A 20,946-nucleotide genomic window follows, 5' to 3' on the forward strand; every position below is an offset into this window, starting at 1 on the left:
ATGTTTCTTAATGGTCCCTCTAAGCGAGAAAAATGAGAAAAAATCATCACTCACACTAACCATTTCATAATATATATCAAAGCATTTGTGATCTGTTTATGTATCATCTATTTTGGGGGGTTTATATCATGGCACAAATTTGGCCCATTGCTGCTACATGGCAAAGCCACAAATTTGGCCCATCACTGCTACCGGGTTAACCCCTTCACTACGGCCGGGCGAAAACAGCGCCCCGCCCCGTATCTGGGCTGGCCGTGCGCGCCAAATTTCAAATGTCACTACTGAATATAACAAGTTTTCAGCCATATACTCAATATAATTATGTATTATGTATAAAAACGTGCAAAATTAAATGATGCACATAAACATAAATTGATTGATAATTTTGAGATGTATGGATAAATATACAGAAAAATTGGGTTCATGTGTAGATAACGTGTGCCTGGTGAATTATATTTCTTCATATTAGTTGTGATAAAGAAATAGATTTGTGGAGGAAAGTGGAGGAGAGGGAAGGGAGAGACACAGACATAAGATCATGGAAAATATCCCACAGATTCACCGGCAATACACACAGATTTGATGGAGTACAAGGCTAAAAGGCCGTCCTCCTGGAGGTGGGTCTTGTGTGTGTGTGTGTGTGTGTGTGTGTGTGTGTGTGTGTGTGTGTGTGTGAGAGAGAGAGGGGGAGGTCAAAAGACTGACACCTCACTGATATGGAGAGAGAGAGAGAGAGCAAAGGAAAACGGAGAACATAAAAGTAAAGGCAGATAAAAGTGCAGTATTGCTGCCCAGATGCCCTCGCTGTTTGTTTTGTTGCTGCACTGCTGCCAAGATGCCCTAGATATCAACTGTCTCAACATTACAGGTCCCACAGGCATCACCAATGATAATGGGAAGGAAACAATATTTTTTTTTCTTTCTAAAAGAGACTTTTTTCATCAGCATAAAGCACAGCAACCTGTGTGGCATAAGGCTTAGGGAGGCTGGAGCATATCAGGGCACACCTGGACTTCATGTGTGGCACAAGTCATTACCACCAGACAACAGTGAGGCTGGCACTGGTGAAAAGATTACAAGGATGAAGGATTTTTTGTCATTTTTACACATTTTTTTGTTTCATTTTTTTTATGTTGTTTTAGCTAAATACATTTAGTTCATAGTTCATAGAGTTAAGAATAACATCTAACTTAAGTGAAATTTTTTGTAATAAACTTTTTACCATTCCTATACATATATTTCTACCCCCAAAGTTTGTCCGGGATTTCGCACATCACTACTAGGCACGTGAGGCTGACAATGCTACTATTCCAGGGTTTATAGTTCTTGAGTTGGTTTGTAGCAGGGTTGGCATTAAAAAAAAAAAAAAAAAAAAAAAAACAGTGGGTTTTTTGTTTTTTTATATTTTACATAAAATTTAGTTTTATATCCTATTGAAAAATAAGGTCCATATATGTGCATGAAATAAAGAAAAAGTAAAATCCATAAAGATCTTCAAAAAAAAAAATAATAATAACATCAAACAGGGTTTTTTCTTCATCTTATTTGCTAGTGTGCTAGTTTTTGCTTTGACACACCTGGCACATCATCACACAACCACCACGCTACTTAAATTAAGGCCATCTTACATCGTGACAATACATCGCCGCTATAGTAAATTGTTTAGCACACCACCACTTCGTACACATGAAAAACTAGTGTTTTCTATTTCATCAACCTTTCCATTAAGATTAAGTCAGGGCTCAATCTTATCCATGCCAACGCCACGCAGTTTTCGATAAGAATGTTCCTGAAACCGACACAGCGTCCCAAAATTAATATATCAGTAAAGACAGTAGCCACTAAGGGACCAACCTGCCAAAAAGCAGCAACACCAATCTCCAATTCACTGTTCACAACTGTCAAGTGGTGCGTGCCCGACCACACCTCGCGCCTCTCTCCCTGTCCAGTACACGTACAGTACAAGTCAGTCAGGGCCCCTAACCCTAACGACCCATGGGGAGCGCATACCCCCTGACAGACCATTGGCGTACCCCACGTCGAAAACCCCTGGCCTAAGTGATAACACACACACACAGGAAACAACACTACTTTTCTTTTCTCCGACTCATAACTATACTTTATACTAATTATATATTAGGGTAACTACTAACCACACCAGAGTGCCCCGCTAAGCACAACAATTAAACAGTGTGATCCTCTCACTCACGACAAGGAGAGACTGAGGAACTGAGGAGTGCTGAGTGACCGGTAGTCAAGCCTCACCCGTTCATTTCATGTACAGTACAAGTTAACAACCTGTATCAACAGGACCTAAACAAGTGTCTATCCTTTAGATAACACTTCAAATCTTTTATTTAACCCTTGGCTACTTTTCAATTGCTTATTTAAATTGATTTACATATAAATACGAAGAATAAACAAAAAGTAATAAAACCCCAAAAAAACCAGTGGGTTGGTTTTTTTTTTAAACCCGGGTTTTTTCCAACCTTGGTTTGTAGCTCAGAAATCTTGGAATGGCCAACATCACTGAGATTCTTTAGGTACTTGAAAACCTGAATCATATCCCCTCATAAGCATCTCTTTACCAGCACAAATAGGTCAAGATGCCTGAGTTGTTCTCCATATGGTATGGCCCTCAAGGGTGGAATCATCTTCATAGCAGACTGCTGAATTTTCTAATAATTCAATATCTTTCCTGTAATTCATCATCATCATCATCATCATTTCATCGACGCCTGCTCTTAGGAGCTCCCATCAGGGGATGGCCACGGCAGAAGAGCTTCCAACTTTCTCTATCCAGACACTCCCTCCTTGCCTGCTCAAAGTTTCTCAAGGATCTTTCACCCCTCTCCCTAACGTACTCTTGCACCCTATCCTTCCATTTCACTGGAGGTCATCCTCTAGCATTCCCTCCTTCTATCTCACTCACATACACCTTTCTCGTCATCTTACTCTCCTCCATTCGCTCCATGTGGCCAAACCACTTTAAGGTCTGTCGCTTCACTTCTTCCACCACTCCACACTTCTTCCCTTCACCCCTGTGACACATTCCAAAATGCTCGTACACACTTTCATTACTCATTCCATCCATTCTACTCACACCACAAGCACTCCTCAAATAACTCATTTCCACTGCCTGCACTCTAGACCTCTGACTTTCATTCCAGGCCCACGTTTCACTTGCATATGTGAGGGTTGGTACTATTATTGTATTTCTCAAATTCGTCCCAAAGACCCTACCACCCCTCTTCCTTGCAATGCCCTTTCTCTTATCTCTCCCTCCATACCACCATGCTTACACATAACTGATCCAAGGTACTTAAACTCATTGACCTCCTCCATTTCTTCACCATTCAAAATTATTTTGCATTCTTTTTCACATTCAATTCCCACTCACTATGAGTATACAAAATCTACAACCTCACTTCTACTTCGCTCACAAACCATCACTTTACTTTTGTTGACATTTACTTTCAGCTTTCTCCTATTACAGACACTATCAAAAACAGTGACCAAATTTTGTAGGTCACTTTCATTTTCTGCAATGAGCACCGTGTCATCAGCAAACAGTATCGAATTCAGTACCCACTTCCTTCCCTCATCGAACAGTCTTACTCCAACTTCTCCAACTTTGCCCTTCATTTCTCTAATAAAACCATCCATATAAATATTGAATAACCATGGTGACATGACACACCCTTGTCTTAAGCCCACTTTTATCTCAAAATGTTCACTTGTTTCTCCAGTAATTTTGACACATGCAGATGCATCCTCATAGAAAGACTTTATTGCACTAAGAAGTTTTCCTCCCACACCATAAATCTTTAAAACATCCCACAATGCAATCCAATTGACTCTGTCATAAGCTGTAATCCTGTAATTAGGGGACCAAAATTGCACTGCATACTTAAGGTGAGGTCTTACCATTGAGTTATATAAGAATAATATGACTTTCAGTGTCACACTTAAAGTTCCTTGCTATAAAACCGAGCATAGTGTTGGGTTTGTTCTTATATGCTTTTTTACAATTCTTTGCAAATGTTTCAGGTCACTGCTGATGGTGACTCCAAGATCCAATTCCTCATGCACAACTTGCAGAGGCATATTGTATGTAAGGTTACTATTTCTGGAACCAAAACATGACCACATTTATCAATGTTAAATGACAAAGTACCACTTGAGTGACTCCTTTAACCCGGTAGCAGCGGGGATCATGTTTCTTAACCTGGTAGCAGCGGGGATCATATTTCTTAACGGTCCCTCCAAGCGAGAAAAATGAGAAAAAATCACCCCTCACACAAACCATTTCAAAATATATATCAAAGCATTTGTGATCAGATTATGTATCATCTATTTTGGGGGGTTTATATCATGGCACAAATCTGGCCCGTCGCTGCTACACAGTAAAGCCACAAATGTGGCCCGTTGCTGCTACCAGGTTAACCCGCAAACTGCTGTACGCCTTCTGGGCGGCTGAGCGGTAAGCTGCTGTAAGCCTTCTGGAAGCGGGCTTTTCAAACAGGCGCCAAAAAGTTTCTTGTGACTTCAGATACTGCCAGAAAAACATTTTTGTGATAGAAAAATCTAAGAAATATGCAGGATACAACACATTTCGAGCTACAGATATGTGTATTGTAATATTTATGACACGTTTATGTAACTTAGATATCATTTATTGAAGGTCAATCTCTCGCTGATATAGCCGCACTAGGCGACGCACTCAGAATCTCAGTCCCACAGCTTACGGGTTAATGGTCCCTCTGAGCGAGAAAAATGATAAAAAAATCACCCCTCACACAAACCATTTCTTATATATCAAAGCATTTGTGATCAGATTATATCATCTATTTTGGGGGGTTTATATCGTGGCACAAATTTGGCTCGTCGCTGCTACACGGTAAAGCCACAAATTTGGCCCATCGCTGCTACCGGGTTAATGGTTCCTCTAAGCGAGAAAAATAAGAAAAAATCGCCCCTCACACAAACCATTTCCTAATATATATCAAAGCATTTGTGATCAGATTATGTATCATCTATTTTGGGGGGTTTAAATCATGGCACAAATTTGGCTCGTCGCTGCTACACGGTAAAGCCACAAACTTGGCCCATCGCTGCTACTGGGTTAAAAACTACTGTCAGCAACTTTACAGACAATTGGATGATCAAGTCAAGGTAATTTTGACTGATTTTGCAGTCAGCCATCATGAGGGCCTATTCATCCATATTGATGTTGTCAGCAAACTTTGATAAGGAAGGTTTCATTCCTGCTTCCAAGTCATTGATGTATAGATAAAGAGAATGGGTTCCAGCACTGGCCCTTGGGGTACTCCAGTACTGACTGGGAGCCACTCAGAAGCCTGCTCGGTAACTAATACAGTAAACCCTCGATATAACAGACTAACTGGGAGGGAGCTGAGTCCGTTAATGCCAAAAACTCCGTTATAAGCGGCGAAAATATACATAAAAAAACGTAAAATAATACCGACGAACCTAATAAACATAGGTATATGGGTTTTTTTATTGTGTATGTTGTCTGCATGTTGTCTATATAGCCATACTTGGCGATGGACTACGGAGCACTGAGGCCGCCAGGTTGGCAGTGGGGCCCTGCGGAGGGGCCATATTGTTACAGGTATAGGTAAATTTATGCCAATCTCGCACTGGCAGACGAAACCTTTTTGGGGGGTAGTTTTCGGGGTGTTATGAAATAATCTGATAACTGTCTCTGTTACAAATCATTAAATGATTGACTTTTCAATACCTGTTGTACACCTGCCGCAGCCCACATCTCCGTCGCAAAATAACTCACAGAAAGAGATGTTCAACTTGCTTACAGTTTCTGCATTTCACTCACTGCTTACAAATATCACAAGTGGACAAACTAGAACAAAACCAGGCAAATTAATGTTTTTCCTGCCGTGTATCCCCCTAGTGCGCATTCGAGGTGGACAGCAGAGTGACTTATTTATGCGAGGAGGTAATTCTCGTAACACCAGCCGGCGAATTGGACCACGCACGTCGCCGCAATGTATCTGTCCCACGCTGCGTAATTCCGCACCCCACACCGAGTGTCGAATAAATTTAAATTAACCAAATGTAACTTAACCTAACCTACCTAATTGGGAGGCTTAGCCCCCTTGACCCCCAAAAGCTGTGTCAGTACTGAGAGTAACAAACACTTGGCAGTTTTCCATTACATTTACGTCCTGGATTGATGCATTTGAATGGAAACCACGAGGAGGAAAATATTTCATCAGGTGGGTTAAAAAAGACTACAGAAACCAAAGGATGGGACAACAGATAAATGGAGGAGAGCGAGGTGGCCAGCAGAAGCTATTATAGTCCGAGAGCTAGCTACGGGTGATTTTACCCCAACGAGCCCAGAAGATATAATGCTCTAACTTGGTTAAGTTTATCACCGACAATTGAAAAAGGTTTGTCAGCTGCTTCAACTCGGGTGGGTGTTGCCCCCAGGGGGTGCCAAAATACCCCTTTTTGAGGTTGATTTTACTTTTCAAACTATACACTTCAAACTTTGTATATAAAACTATGTATTTATTCTTAATAATATGGCGATATAACTCACAGAATATTTAAGGGGGATGAAGGGGTCAGCTGCCCTTAAAAAGACCCTAAAAGTGTTGGATTTTACCCCAAAAGCTACACGAATCATATTCACTCAGTATAATGATAAAATGCAGTAGATATGAATCTACTAATAACTGACACTATTTCGGTGGTAAAAGGGGTCAGCTGCCTCCAAATTTAGTCTGATTTTGGCCCTTGGGGTAAAAATGTCTTACCCCAAGAGCTACACGTACCAAAATGCAGTAGCACAGAGTTAATCTGTCCAAATTGATAATGAGACTAAAACTGACAACATTATCAGGTGGTAAGATAACTCATAGTTGTCTTTTTTTACCTCACGGGGTCAAAATGGGCAAAATTTGGAGGTCAGCTGATCACATCTTACCACCTGATAATGTTGTCAGTTTTAGTCTCATTATCAATTTGGACAGATTAACTCTGTGCTACTGCATTTTGGTACGTGTAGCTCTTGGGGTAAGACATTTTTACCCCAAGGGCCAAAATCAGACTAAATTTGGAGGGCAGCTGACCCCCTTTTACCACCGAGAAATAGTGTCAGTTATTAGTAGATTCATATCTACTGCATTTTATCATTATACTGAGTGAATATGATTCGTGTAGCTTTTGGGGTAAAATCCAACACTTTTAGGGTCTTTTTAAGGGCAGCTGACCCCTTCATCCCCCTTAAATATTCTGTGAGTTATATCGCCATATTATTAAGAATAAATACATAGTTTTATATACAAAGTTTGAAGTGTATAGTTTGAAAAGTAAAATCAACCTCAAAAAGGGGTATTTTGGCACCCCCTGGGGGCAACACCCACCCGAGTTGAAGCAGCTGACAAACCTTTTTCAATTGTCGGTGATAAACTTAACCAAGTTAGAGCATTATATCTTCTGGGCTCGTTGGGGTAAAATCACCCGTAGCTAGCTCTCGGACTATTATAGTTACCGGGAGTGAGTGGTTCAAAAACCATTCTCGGTCGGTCCCCGTGAATTTCTGACCGTCTGACCTTGTCCGTTATATCCGAAATCCGTTAAAAGCGGGTCCGTTATATCGAGGGTTTACTGTACCCACTGCTTTATATTGGTGAGCCAATTTCTTATCCACACAGTCAGGCTGCTTCTTATACCCGTTGACTGTAGTTTTTAAATGTCACTCATGTGGCACTTTGTCAAAGGCTTCATGGAAGTCCAGGTATATGACATCGCTTGGGATGTGATTATCCCAGTTTTCATATATGTACCTTGGAAGAGGTATAATAAATTCATTAAGCAAGAACGCTTATTTCGGATACCATACCGGTTGCCAAAAATAATATTACTTTCCTCTAGAAAATTGACAAGACTGTCTATAATAATCTTCTCAAGGATTTTGCCATTCGGCAATGACAGAATATTGCCAGCTTGTAGTGGCAGGCGGGACTTCAACCTACATCCTCTAAGACACCGTGCCCACACCACCAAAATCGAGATCCTACTACAGCAAACCCTCGATATAATGACAAATTAGGGAGGCCCTTAGTCCGTTAATGCCAAAAGTCCATTATAAGCGGCGAAATTTTTTTTTTTTTTTTTTTTAATAATACAGACGAACCAATAAATGTAGGCGTATATATTTTTGATATAGTGTATGTTGTCTGCACGTTGTCTGTATAGCCATATAGCACAGTTGGAGATGGAGTGCGAAGCACTGAGGCTGCCAGGTTGGCAGTGGGGTCCTGTGGGTGGGGTGGGGGGGGTATTGTTATGGGTATGGGTAAAATTTTACAAGTATGCCAATCTCACACTAGCAGACAAACCTTTTTTTTTTTAGGTAGCTTTCAGGGTGTTATGAAATAATCTGTTAACTGTTTCTGTCACAAATCATTAAATGATTGACTTCTTAATGCCTGTGTTACACCCGCCGCAGCCCGCAGCTGCAGCCGCAAAATAACTCGCAGAGAGATGTTCAACTTGCTTACAGTTTCTACATTTCACTCACTGCTCACAAAGATCACAAGTGGACAAACTAGAACAAAACCAGGTAAATCAATGTTTTCCTGCCGTGTATTCCCACAGTGCTCATGCGTGACAGACTGCAGTGACTTATTTCTGCAAAGAAGTATTTCTTGCAACACCAGCCCGCGAATTGGATCACAAACGCCGCCTCCATGTCCTGTCCCATGCTGCGAATTACCTCGCCCCACACCACATGCCGAGTAAATTTACTAACCAAACATAACTCAACCTAACCTACCCAACTGAGGGCTTAGCCCCCCTCGACCCCCTTAATTTGTGTCAGTACTGACACTCACAAACACTTGGCCATTTTCCATTATTTTCTGTCCTGGATTGATGAATAAGACTTTCTTGTGGTACAAATACGTTCTTCATTTGAATGGAGACCACAAAGAGGAAAATATTACATCAGGTGGACTGAAAAAGACTACGGTAACCGAAGGATGGGGCAGCAGATAAAGGGAGGAGGGCGAGGTGGCCAGCAGAAGCTATTGTAGTTACCGGAGGCATGTGGTTCAAAAACTATTCTCGGTCGGTCCTGTGGATTCCTGACCGTCTGACCTTGTCGGTTTTATCAAAAATCCATTATAAGCAGGTCCGTTATATCAAGGGTTTACTGTATATAATATCTATACAGATGATCTCAATTGCTGTTGCCACTTAGATATGGAGATCAACTCACTGAAGTGTGCTGATGGCATGGATACCTAGCTCATGGATATTAAGCTGGGTGTAAGAACCAATATGGATGAAGAAGGTGGATGAAGAAAGATTAGAATGTTCCTGATAGTCACTCACCTTAGTCAGCTGACCATGGCCTGATACACGGACCTTTGATGCCCCGGACCGCCTAGAAGAGGTGGTTGTTGGAGTGGCAGGACCGAGGGAGCATTTGGAAGGTAGGGAGGCCCTGCCTGTAGATGACCTGGATGGTGTAGATGACTTGGAGTCAAAAGATCCTCTCAAGTTAGCTCTGGAATCAAATCATGAAACATTAAAGAAATTAACATTACATTCATGTCTTACAGAAATCAAACCTCTCTGTTTACTACAGTGTAGTAAACAGAGAGGTTTGATTTGATTTGATTTTTATTGCTCAAATTTCACACATATGGTGTAGTAACTACACCATATGTGTGAAATTTGAGCAATAAAAATACAAATAACTGTCCTACTCAAGGAAAAATACAGCTATGTACAATGAGCTATATTTGATAAAACATCACTGTCACCTAAACACAAAGTGCTTATAGTCATGACTGTCGTTGATGCTGAGCGATGCCAATTAAGGGTTTCGGGGAGGCGGTGGCTGAACAGATAGCGAGACGGCCCCGCGTTCAGGAGGACGCGAGTTCCCACCAAGCTGGGATTTTTCAGCTGCCGCCGAGTGGCTTAAAACTACCCAAATGCTGTCCAGAAGACCACCTATCAACCCGGACTCTAGATTCTAGGATTAAAGATGAGCTCCGGGAGGGCAGCATGAGCCAATGCAAGATGGCGCCACTATAAACACTCGCCTGCGCCAGAACGGGCTGGGCCGACCATCAGGACCCACCAGGAAGAAGCCTTGGACCGACAATCAGGATCCACCGGGAAGAAGCCTACTGGCGCATTAGGCCAAGACGTAAAAAAAAAAAAAAAAAAAAACATCAAGTTAACCCTCTGAGTACCGATGACGATACGGTATCGTCACCACTGGATGTTACCGCCAGTACGGGTGACGATACCACATCGTCACTGAGTTACCCTTACACTCGGTCTTATTTCGCGAAAAGTTTTGGTTCCCCGAAGACCAGCCGGGTATCACGTGATAGCTAGAGAGTTGGGCTAGCCTCTCCCAGGTTCTCGTGATCCTATGGGATACGCCACATAGTGAAAACAAAGGAAAAGTTCAGGACAGCTTACCACCCTCTGCCAAAAACAAAATGTTGCTTCCCATACGGGTGACGATACCGTATCGTCATTTTATAATTTTCAAAACCGGTCTTATTTCTCGAAATATAATTGTTCCATGATGCACTGAGTGTAAAAAGTGTGGAACTACAAAACCGCGCTGAAACGGAGTGGCGGGCACAGCCGCATGAACTCGCTCTCGGCTGAGCGGGGCTGGACGGGTGGGGCGGGGCTGTGGGTGAGATGAAGGGGGTACACTTCTAAGCTACGGAAAGGGGAATGACAACATTTTTTATGGTTTTGGGATAGATTCGAGTGTTTTGAAAGAAAAAAATTTTTTTTGCACATAGTGCGGTATGGGGTGTACTAGTTTTCTCGCCATAGCGCAGTACTCAGAGGGTTAAAAGGCAGCAAAACCTGTTACATGCACTTTTTTTTTTTTTTTTTTTTTTTTTTTTAGGTGTTGTCTATAGCAGTGGTTCCCAACCTATGGTCCTCGGACCGGTGCTGGTCTGTGGCTTATGATTTGCTGGTCTGCCAAATTGCTTTACTATTGACTTTTTATTTTGTTAATGATTTAAGAAAATAATAATGTCAAAATTTTTTTTCTTCAAATAAGTAGTTATAATGAAACAAAAATTGAATGAAATGTTTAGGGTACGGTGTTAAACTGAATTTAAAATGTGGTGTTGGTTGCCTTTACATTTACGCCGATTTGGATTTGTGAGTCTTATTAATCTACTCTAAACTGTAAATTATGAATTATTAGAATTAAATTGTGGATGTATGGATTGTTCTAGTTTTGCATACACATGAATTCATATAAAATTTGAATTGTACACTATGAATCATGATTTGGATATGTGCATTTTTAATTGCTTATATATGGGTTTCTCATTTTATTTGTAAAATATGAAATATCATGTTTTGGCATATTAATAGATCTTGCAATAGGTATATGAATCTATATTATGAATTATAATTATATTGTGGATGTAAAGATTACTCCAGTTTTGCAAATACATGAATTTATACAAGATTTGAGTTAATATGAAAAATTATTTGGATATGTCAGTGAACCCTACACTATGGACCGGAAACTTGCCCCAGCGTGGGAGTAGAACTATAGCCTCATAAGGATAATTATATTGTGGATGTAAGGATTACTCCAGTTTTGCAAATACATGAATTTATATAAGATTTGAGTTAATATGAAAAATTATTTGGATATGTCAGTGATCCCTACACTATGGACCGGAAACTTGCCCCAGCCCTGTCATTAAGCCGCGAATTTTAGAAAATCAACCGCTTTGGTGCGAATCGCCATAACTCCCTTATTTCTGGGGCTACAGAAATGTTTTTGGTACCAATCGACGACAAAATGAAAGGGCTATATTTTGAAATAAGCAACCGGGCTCAAAACCCGACTTGAAAGGGTAAAAAATCAAATAAATTTGCAAAAAACGACTGAAAAAAAACTATTTTTGAGTTCCCAACCCTGAAACCCACTCGTTTTTTGAGAATTTCAAAAAACTTATTTATTTAGCCCTACCAGTGTGCTTTATAATATGATGCATAACATTTCTCTACTCCCAGTAGTTTCGTCGCTAGAGCTCGAAACGTAAACCCTTTTGAGTGATTTTGACGAACTCCAGACACTTTACCATTTTTGTCTAGTGTGGCATTGCTATTGCATCTAGAAGGCTGTAATTTGGCATGTAGCCCCTCTTGGCAATGTAGTTTGACCAGCTCAAAGGATTTTTTGATAGCTCGATTCCAACTTTGTCGTCAAGCCATCACAAAATAGCATGTTTTTCGGCCCTTTTGCCGCGATTTGGACACATCCTAGTTTTTTGCTTATAACTTTTTTATTTATTTAGTGCTTTCCAATTTTTTTTCTGATTACTAATCTGTATTAACAGAGCTTTCATTTGCCACCAAGCACACCTTCCTAGCTTCAGTAGTTTTTGACCGAGCTTGAACAGAAGTTGCGATGAAAATTCGCCGAATCTGACTCATTTCACGCGCCGCGATGAAAAACCTTCCTGACGCCACAAAAATTCATATATCTGCATAAAAATTCATATATGAACACTTCAATATGTTGACTATCTTGTAATAAAATCATTTTCAGACATCTATATAAAAAGTTACTATTTTTACATAATCATTTCACTACATAAATCAACCTATATTAAGCACCTTATTATACATGTTATTTTTTATTTTATTTAGTATTCAACCCTATTTCTTCCCATTTATGATTAATACATTTAGTTTGCTTTCTTTTGATACCAAATATGTATGTATATATGTATGTATACATACATATACATACATACATACATATATACAAGACCGCCATCTTAAAGTCCAAGGAATGTATACTTTCATATGCCGTTTGGTTTAGTGATTTAGGTTAAGTAGTTTTTCTTTTTTGGCGAATATTTTCCCAAGGGCAACTTTTGCCCAAATATTCCAGGTTGCAGCACAAAGACTGCTGAAATATGCCCGGGGTTAAGGGGTTAATTGGGCAGAGGGGATCGTGACGTCAGGGCGCACTGCGGCGTCACCACCACAACACTATTCTGCCGCCCACTGCCATTGTTCACCTTACCCCCGCAGTCCAACCCAACTAAGGATAGTTTAGTGAAATGTCATCAACTCAGCCATGATGTCACTGGAGGCCCACACGTGTGGCCGTGGCCAGTTCAGTGAAACGTCATCAACTCAGCCATGACGTCTCACGTTCTATGACGTCATGGCGATGATGCACGCTGGAGACCCTCGCCAGTAAGTCTTATTTGAATCTTGGTTTTATTCAAGGATTTACACATATTATGAAGTGCGATGTTCTCTGAAACTTCAATCCAGTGGCACCGTGGCCACACACATGGGTCTCCAGTGACGTCACGAGCGCAGTGCATTGTGGGAAAAACAAATGCTTAGCGAGCTATCCTTTATATGTCTCTCATCCTTGGTCCCACCCACACTTCTACTCCCACGTCGTTTGGGCTCTCAAAGCCCCGGCGTGGCGCTCTCCTTTCGCTCCCGGGCCCCCTCCGCCATACACGCTGAAGCCGGCGCAGCGGGGCAGCGGCAGGGATCCACTGCAGGGTTCACACAGTGCCGGTCGCAGGCAGGACACGCTCATGCGGTGTGGGGCCAACGGCCCAGTGTGCTGCGGCTCGTATTTCACGGCAGCGGTCGAGCCCTCTCGCCACTTGTGCGGAGAGCTCGGACCGGCGTGTCTCTGGCTCTTCCATGGAACGCGCTAGGCTGCGTGGGCGCGGGGGCTCCAGCTCTCTCTCACCAGCTTTCGGCCCAGCATTTCAGATGAGATGTCAACGGTTTTCAATTTTCCCCATAAGAATAATGGGTCATAGTTTGCGATTTCAACGTTTGCGACCCGCAACGTCGACCTATTTATCACAAACTTGGAGACAGTACTGTACTTAGTGAGTGGCTCACATGAACCAAACCTAGCTCTTGGCAAGAAGAGAACAGTCGTCTTTAACACTGCCCTCTTCTTGCCACTGGGTATGTTTGGTTTGTATAAACCACACACCAAATAAGTTCTAACACACTCTAGGAAATGGCAAAGCCATTTCCTAGAGTCTTTGTGTTGTTACTCGATCCATGTGCTTATGTGGTCGGGGTCTAGATGAGTGGGTTGGCCGCGCACGCTCAGTGGTGACAATGAGAACTGGCACGGAGGAACCACAGACACGCCACACCCACAACAGCTTCTTCCTTCCATTTAACTGCAGCAACAAGTCTATAACTTGAGTAATGGCAGCACAAGCTGCAACAGCCCTTATTTTAGCAGACGACGCCATGTCAATACAGGGTCATGTCAAAGATCGGGTAAAATGTCACTATGGCATAATTTTTAACAAAACACGTATTAAAAAAAAGGTTGCTCCCCAGTTACATAAATATATATAAATGTATTCGCCTACTACTCATCTTCACATCACACAAAACACCTACTGGGCAAGGACCCTAAAAATATAACCCACAAAATCAAAGTGCACAAGTTGAGCCCACAGTACGCAATGTGGAGGCAAGGAATGAAGGAACTATCAAATTCAGCACACAAACCAAAGTTCCACTCAGTCAGACAAAAGAAAAAGAGACAAAACAGAAACAAGCGATGAAAATGTAGAATAAACACAACAATATGTGGAAGGACACTGTGGAACGCACATAGCACACCTCATACTTTGGTTAATTTATAAACGATGCCACCCACGTCGACTCACCACCACCACCCCTCCACGTCGACACACCAGTTAGACAGTCAGTCAAAACAAAAGAGAAGTTAACAGAAGTAAGCGCTGAAAATGCAGAATAAACGCAATAACACATGGAGGGGCACTGTGGAATGCGCATGACGCAACTTTAACTTGTGTTTATTTACGGTGCACCTCATTTGACTCGTGTTCAATGCTCTTCTCTTCTCCCTCGTCTTCTTTGTCACTTCTCGCAGCACAAGCATCTTCTTTGAATGGCAACCCATTGATTTCAAGCTTTCAGCAGGGCAGAAAAAGCCAAGAAAATGCTAAAAATACCAAAACAAGTGGAAAAAGTTGTTCCAAAATCATGCTTTTAAAACACATGTGACCAAATTGTTTGTAAACAAAGAAATAATGGTATCAACTTCCTATTTTCACAAAATACACCTGACATTTCAAGGGTAACAAAAGCCTGTGGTGCAGTGATGAAGCTGGTGGCAGGTAGATCTGTGCATCGTACAGCCGCTGGATGTCAGCATTATGAGCACCTGTGTCTATTTCACCTCATCATCACAGTTGCACTTCTTAAGCCCCTTTCAGTAGCAACTCCAGCTTTGTTTCCCCGGAAAACCCAAGTTCTCTGGTTTACACCTTTCATCACTGTTCCCACTACCAGCTGGCCTACTTGGCCAATCACTGCCCCCACTGGCAAAATCAAGCAGAAACAGCAAGAAAAGTACAAAACGACAACACTCACACACTCGGCATTGAATAAACAAACATTCAGTACTGGCATTGTGGTAGAAAAAAATCAAACCACACGACCACTAAACTTTATGCTTACGAGCTCTAAACTTAAGACAGGGAATATTTGGGAGGTACCATGAAACCTGGTAACCACGAATCTTGACACCACAAAACTTGGTGCACCACTGTATAATATTTTTACTTAATTACAGGGAGTCCTTGATTTGCACGACTTTAGATTGCACAAATTCAAAATAGCACGGTGTTAAAAAATTGGGTTTTTTCCTCATATTACACAGATTCCTTAAAATAACACGATTTCAAGAAAATCAAGTACTTATTGTATTAATAAAAACATTAAAAACTACAGAGCATGAGCATTAATAAAATAATGTTTATTCAATACGAGTAATTGTTTGTTTTATTTCCAACAACTCCCATCCTTTAACACAGTGTATGTACAGTTTACTCCAGTACTGGGGGTGATCATCCTTACATTGCATGAAATTTACTTTGCACGGTCCCTTCTGGAACGCATCTATCGTGCAAATCAAGGACTCCCTTACTGTGCCACGCAAAATTCATTCAACCTACTGTACATGTCACTTTCTTTATCACTTTTACTTGTCGTCCCTGAGCATGAGCTCAGGATTAGCAGCAAAAGAAGCCTTGGGAGCAAAATTTCCAGGAATATAAGGCACTGCCGCATACAGTCCAAAAATCAGGCGAATATTTGACTGTCAACACCTAGATTAAATATATATCTATTGAGTTTTCTGTTTCTTAACCCTTTCCTTGCTAAGTGCTCGCAACGAGACTATCCCCCCAGGCGCGCTCGGGCACCCCAGCAAGGGAAGGGGATTTCTTTTAACCGCTGCATCTCAAAAGCTATTCATCACAGCTACAAAACAAAAACACCATTGGAAAGAGGAGGCCAAGATCTATAAGATTCAGTAATGTAAGCCTCTCCTGCGAACGTACAGGCACGTTCAGGGGGTGTTGCCTGTGAAAACGTACATTTATGCGTGCGAGACAGTCAGCTGTAAGGCAAACTACTGAGTAGATCTCTTGATGATGGGGTGCTGGTAGGGCAGTAATGCCAACTGCAAAATTTACAACTATTTGGTCAAAATATCAGTCATGTGATAGGTGAAGCTATGCAAAAATGTCACTATATTGGTCAACAACATCCACCAGTTGCTCGTCCGTAGATTTTCCGTGCTTTTCCACTCTAGGCTGATATGATTTTCCACCAAATCTTGTGGAAAACCCACTGAATTGGCAATGTTGTGGGGTGAGAAATAGTGTTGGAACACTCTCATATGCGGGAAATTTGAGTGCGACTGGAGCTCGCAGCAAGCATTTAGCACCACTGGCAAGCTACGCTAGTGCTCGCTGCAAGCGTTTAGCAACAAAAGGGTTAACCCCGTTGCTTGGCGCATTTGGCACCTCGTCCATTTATTTTCTTATTTTTCATTTATGTTTGTCAGACGCTTTAGGAATTCGGACTATCAGGAATTTCAGATTATCCGTGTTTGAATCATTGGACTTTTACTGTATTTTGACTTGCCAAGTCATGTTACTGATACAGCAAATAACAGGACTACCAGTACATACAAGTTAAACAAAATTATTCCTTCAATAAAAAAATAATGTGATTTTTAGAGGTTTACATATCTAAACCTTGATAGGTGAAAACAGCACATGGAAAACCTACAACCTGATATTAAGTTAAAAAACTGCAGTCATGGCTCACCCTGACATCCTCCTTGGAGTGGGAACATTGAGATAATTTGAAGTCAAGATTCTGCCTGTGCTGTCTCTCTCCTTTGTGTCGTCTTCCTTCCTCTCGGCTAGGTCTCTTGTGCTCCTGGACCTCTGTGCCCCTAGCTTGACCTGGCTGGATTCTGTCTTATGGTAGTCATTTTCCTTTTGAACCCTTTTAGTTCCTGATCCATTGATGATACTGAAAAATGAAAATACATCAAAATAAGATATATATGCAACATACTCTCTCTAGTCATTGTGGAAAGCTTCATACATACTTTAATGTTTCTGCCTTACTCTCCTAAAGGCACTCCTCTTTTAACCCATAGAGCCACTTCTCTTTTGCATGAGGGATCATGGACGTCTCTCAGACGTTGGCATTCTTTTCCTCATACCTCGCAAGATATTTTTCAAATTGAACTGATTTTGCGGTATGAATGAATTTAATCAATTTGGCACACTATGCACTAATTGGCAATTTGCCTTTGACTCTCACATGACTTAAGTGGTGTGAAACAAAGAGTGCCAAACTTAGCCTGATGTCTGACATTGGTGAGTTATGATGCTCTTTACGCCACATTATATCCACTGCAGAGGAAGTGGATACACTAATGGATGAAGATAATCTCTCCGATGACTTAGATGTTTCATCTGGTGAGAAATATGAGCCAGGGGAGGAAGATTGTGAAGAATATGAGGAACCAATTCTTCCATCAGGTGTGACAAGGCACCATTCGGTTTGATGCCCACGCTGGCTCATTATGTGGTTCCCATGTCAAGCCCACTAGCAAGGAGGAGGAGGATCTTCATAAGCATGCTCCTGCTACCTTTTTTATTTCCACCAGCAAGAGAAATAAAAAAGAGGCCTCATGGAGGTGATGAAGGGGCTTCCTAATCTTCACTGCCGTCGCCACCACCATCACAGCAACTAACAGAAGTTACATCAGTCATTAGTTGTGTGATGCGAGTAAGGAAGAGTAGAGGGTTAGCGTGGCGTGAAAAAGGTTACCAAATTGTGTCCATGGCCAATACAGTACCCTCTCGAGTTTCGCGCTTGCTTCGTTCCGAAGGTATAGCGCTAAACTCGAGGATCGTGAAACTCGAGGTATTGAAAACACTGAAAAAGCACTTATCTGTACCGAACCGGTTTTTTTTTTTTTTTTTTTTTTTTTTTTTTCATGTGGACTATGGTGCCAGTAGACTATCCATCTCGGCCTGATGGTCGGCCCCGAGCCCGTCATGGCGCAGGCAACTGTTTATAGTGCCGCCATTATAACTGGTTCATGCTGCCCCCTGGATCTCACTTTTTTTCCTCCTCTACTCCCTTGTTATCTCAAAATACAGTAGTCCCTCGCCATATCGCGGTTCACTTATCACGGTCTCATTGTATCGCGGTTCACTTATCACGGTCTCATTGTATCGCGGTTCACTTATCACAGTCTCATTGTATCGCGGTTCACTTATCACGGTCTCATTGTATCGCGGTTCACTTATCACAGTCTCATTGTATCGCGGTTCACTTATCACGGTCTCATTGTATCGCGGTTCACTTATCACGGTCTCATTGTATCGCGGTTCACTTATCACCGTCTCGTTGTATCGCGGTTCACTTATCACGGTCTCGTTGTATCGCGGTTCACTTATCACGGTCTCATTGTATCGCGGTTCACTTATCACGGTCTCATTGTATCGCGGTTCACTTATCACGGTCTCATTGTATCGCGGTTCACTTATCACCGTCTCATTGTATCGCGGTTCACTTATCACCGTCTCGTTGTATCGCGGTTCACTTATCACGGTCTCGTTGTATCGCGGTTCACTTATCACGGTCTCGTTGTATCGCGGTTCACTTATCACGGTCTCATTGTATCGCGGTTCACTTATCACGGTCTCGTTGTATCGCGGTTTACTTATCACCGTCTCGTTGTGTCGCGGTTCACTTATCACGGTCTCTCTGTATCGCGGATTTTAAAATTGTAAATATTTAGTTTCGTATCGCGGATTTTTTTGCAATATCGCGGAATTTTGAGGTATAGAGGTATTTTAATATATTTATTATTTTACTTATTTTGCAGTAAAAGAAGCATTTTCTAGCCTAAAAAAATAGTAAACAATATAAAAAATTAAGAAAGTATTAATAAGAGCATATTCAAATAATATTAAATTGAAATAAAATACGTAGCGCACTGCAGACGAGTAGACAAAGACTCACACATATGTAAAACGCAGCTACGGCCGCTTCTGCTTGAGCTAGTTTGCCCACGTGTGATCGTACACGGCACACTATTGGCTGATGGATGGGAGGCGACCAACCAGAGCACTGTGTTCTGCATCCTGGGCGCTGATTGGCTCAGCGACCGTAGCATTTGTTGGTTCGTGAGTGGTTAGCTCAGAGACAAAGGGAGAGTGTGTTACAGCTTGCTACCGTTAAATGCTCGAGAACTTGGCAGTGAGGACCCAGACAGGATGAGGCAATGACTACACTTGAACAAGACTAAAGTCCTAAACTTGCTCAAAATGATTACTCCAAGCTTATCTAGTTTCGTGGAACTCTTTGCGGTACTGGAATAAACACGTGGAGAGCTACTGAACCGAACAGCTGATCTGCTCTTCTTCTGGTGACCACAACTTACCGACCACACGAGTAACCGACATGTTGGTGACTGAGTTTCTGACTAGAATTTCGATGAGTTTCCCGTGAAATGTAGCCGACTTTGAATCTCTCGAGAAACTAGTGGTTGGGTGACCTTGTTCACACGGGCTGAGGCGAGATTCACAAAGATATGCGTGCTTATATAAATAATATATATAAAATATATAAAAATTATATAAATAATAAAATAAATATAAGGTCGCTACTTCGCAGATTTTTGCCTATTGCGGGGGGTTCTAGAACCTAACCCCCGCGATAAACGAGGTATTACTGTACATACCTTGGAAAAAGGAAGAAAACAGGAAGAGAGAACGTTTTAAAGCCACAGATGAAGCCCTACGATTGGCTGAGCTCTGAAAACACGATTGTGATTCGCTGGGAGTCCGATGACATCGCCGGCGCTCACCCTTTCAGCGGCCTCGCTGCCTTATGGCGGGCACACACAACCCGGCCTGGCTCGTCCGGTCATCTCAAAGTGGGCGGGGCTAAAGGCCTTCAGTCCGTGTGTGTGTGTGTGTGTGTGTGTGTGTGTATTTCGTCCGGCCTGGCCTTATGAGGCGGCCGGACGGCCGTCGGTCTGTGTATGAAAATCCCTCCAGCGCGGCCTCATGCCTCACCGTGTGTGTGGCTCATTAACCCTTTCCTTGCGCGCAGTGTGGACGCGACTATCCCCTCAGGCACAGTCGGGCAGCCCAATTGGAGGTCTCTTTTAACCTCTGCTAAAAAACAAAAACACCATTGGAAAGAGGAGGTCCAGATCTATAGGAGTCGGTTATGTATGCCTCTCTTGCGAACATACATGCACGTTCAGGGAGTGTTGAATGTTAACATTTACGTCAGTGTGTGCATGATGATCAGCCATATTGAGGGAACTGCGGACATCTTTTCTTCAGATTCTGGCAAGGGAGCATTGCCAACCACAATATTTACAACTATGTGGTCAAAGAATCAGTCAGTGATAGGTGAAGCTATGCAAAAATGCCGCTAGATTGGACAAGAACATCCACCAGTTACTCGTCCATAGATTTGCCCCGCTGGGCTGATATGATTTTCCAC

The 20,946-nt window shown here is 42.0% G+C and overlaps 1 protein-coding gene across 1 annotated transcript in view; it reads right to left on the reverse strand.

Moving 5' to 3' along the window:
* Positions 1–20,946, reverse strand: part of LOC127002838 (kinesin-like protein KIF14) — a 192,157-nt gene that overhangs the window by 153,124 nt on the left and 18,087 nt on the right. Inside the window, 2 exon segments of the mRNA XM_050869057.1 lie at positions 9,391–9,565; positions 17,227–17,436. Coding sequence (XP_050725014.1) covers positions 9,391–9,565; positions 17,227–17,436 — 385 coding nt within the window.

This window comes from Eriocheir sinensis, chromosome 24 (assembly GCF_024679095.1).
Source record: "Eriocheir sinensis breed Jianghai 21 chromosome 24, ASM2467909v1, whole genome shotgun sequence".
Classification (NCBI taxonomy): domain Eukaryota; kingdom Metazoa; phylum Arthropoda; class Malacostraca; order Decapoda; family Varunidae; genus Eriocheir; species Eriocheir sinensis.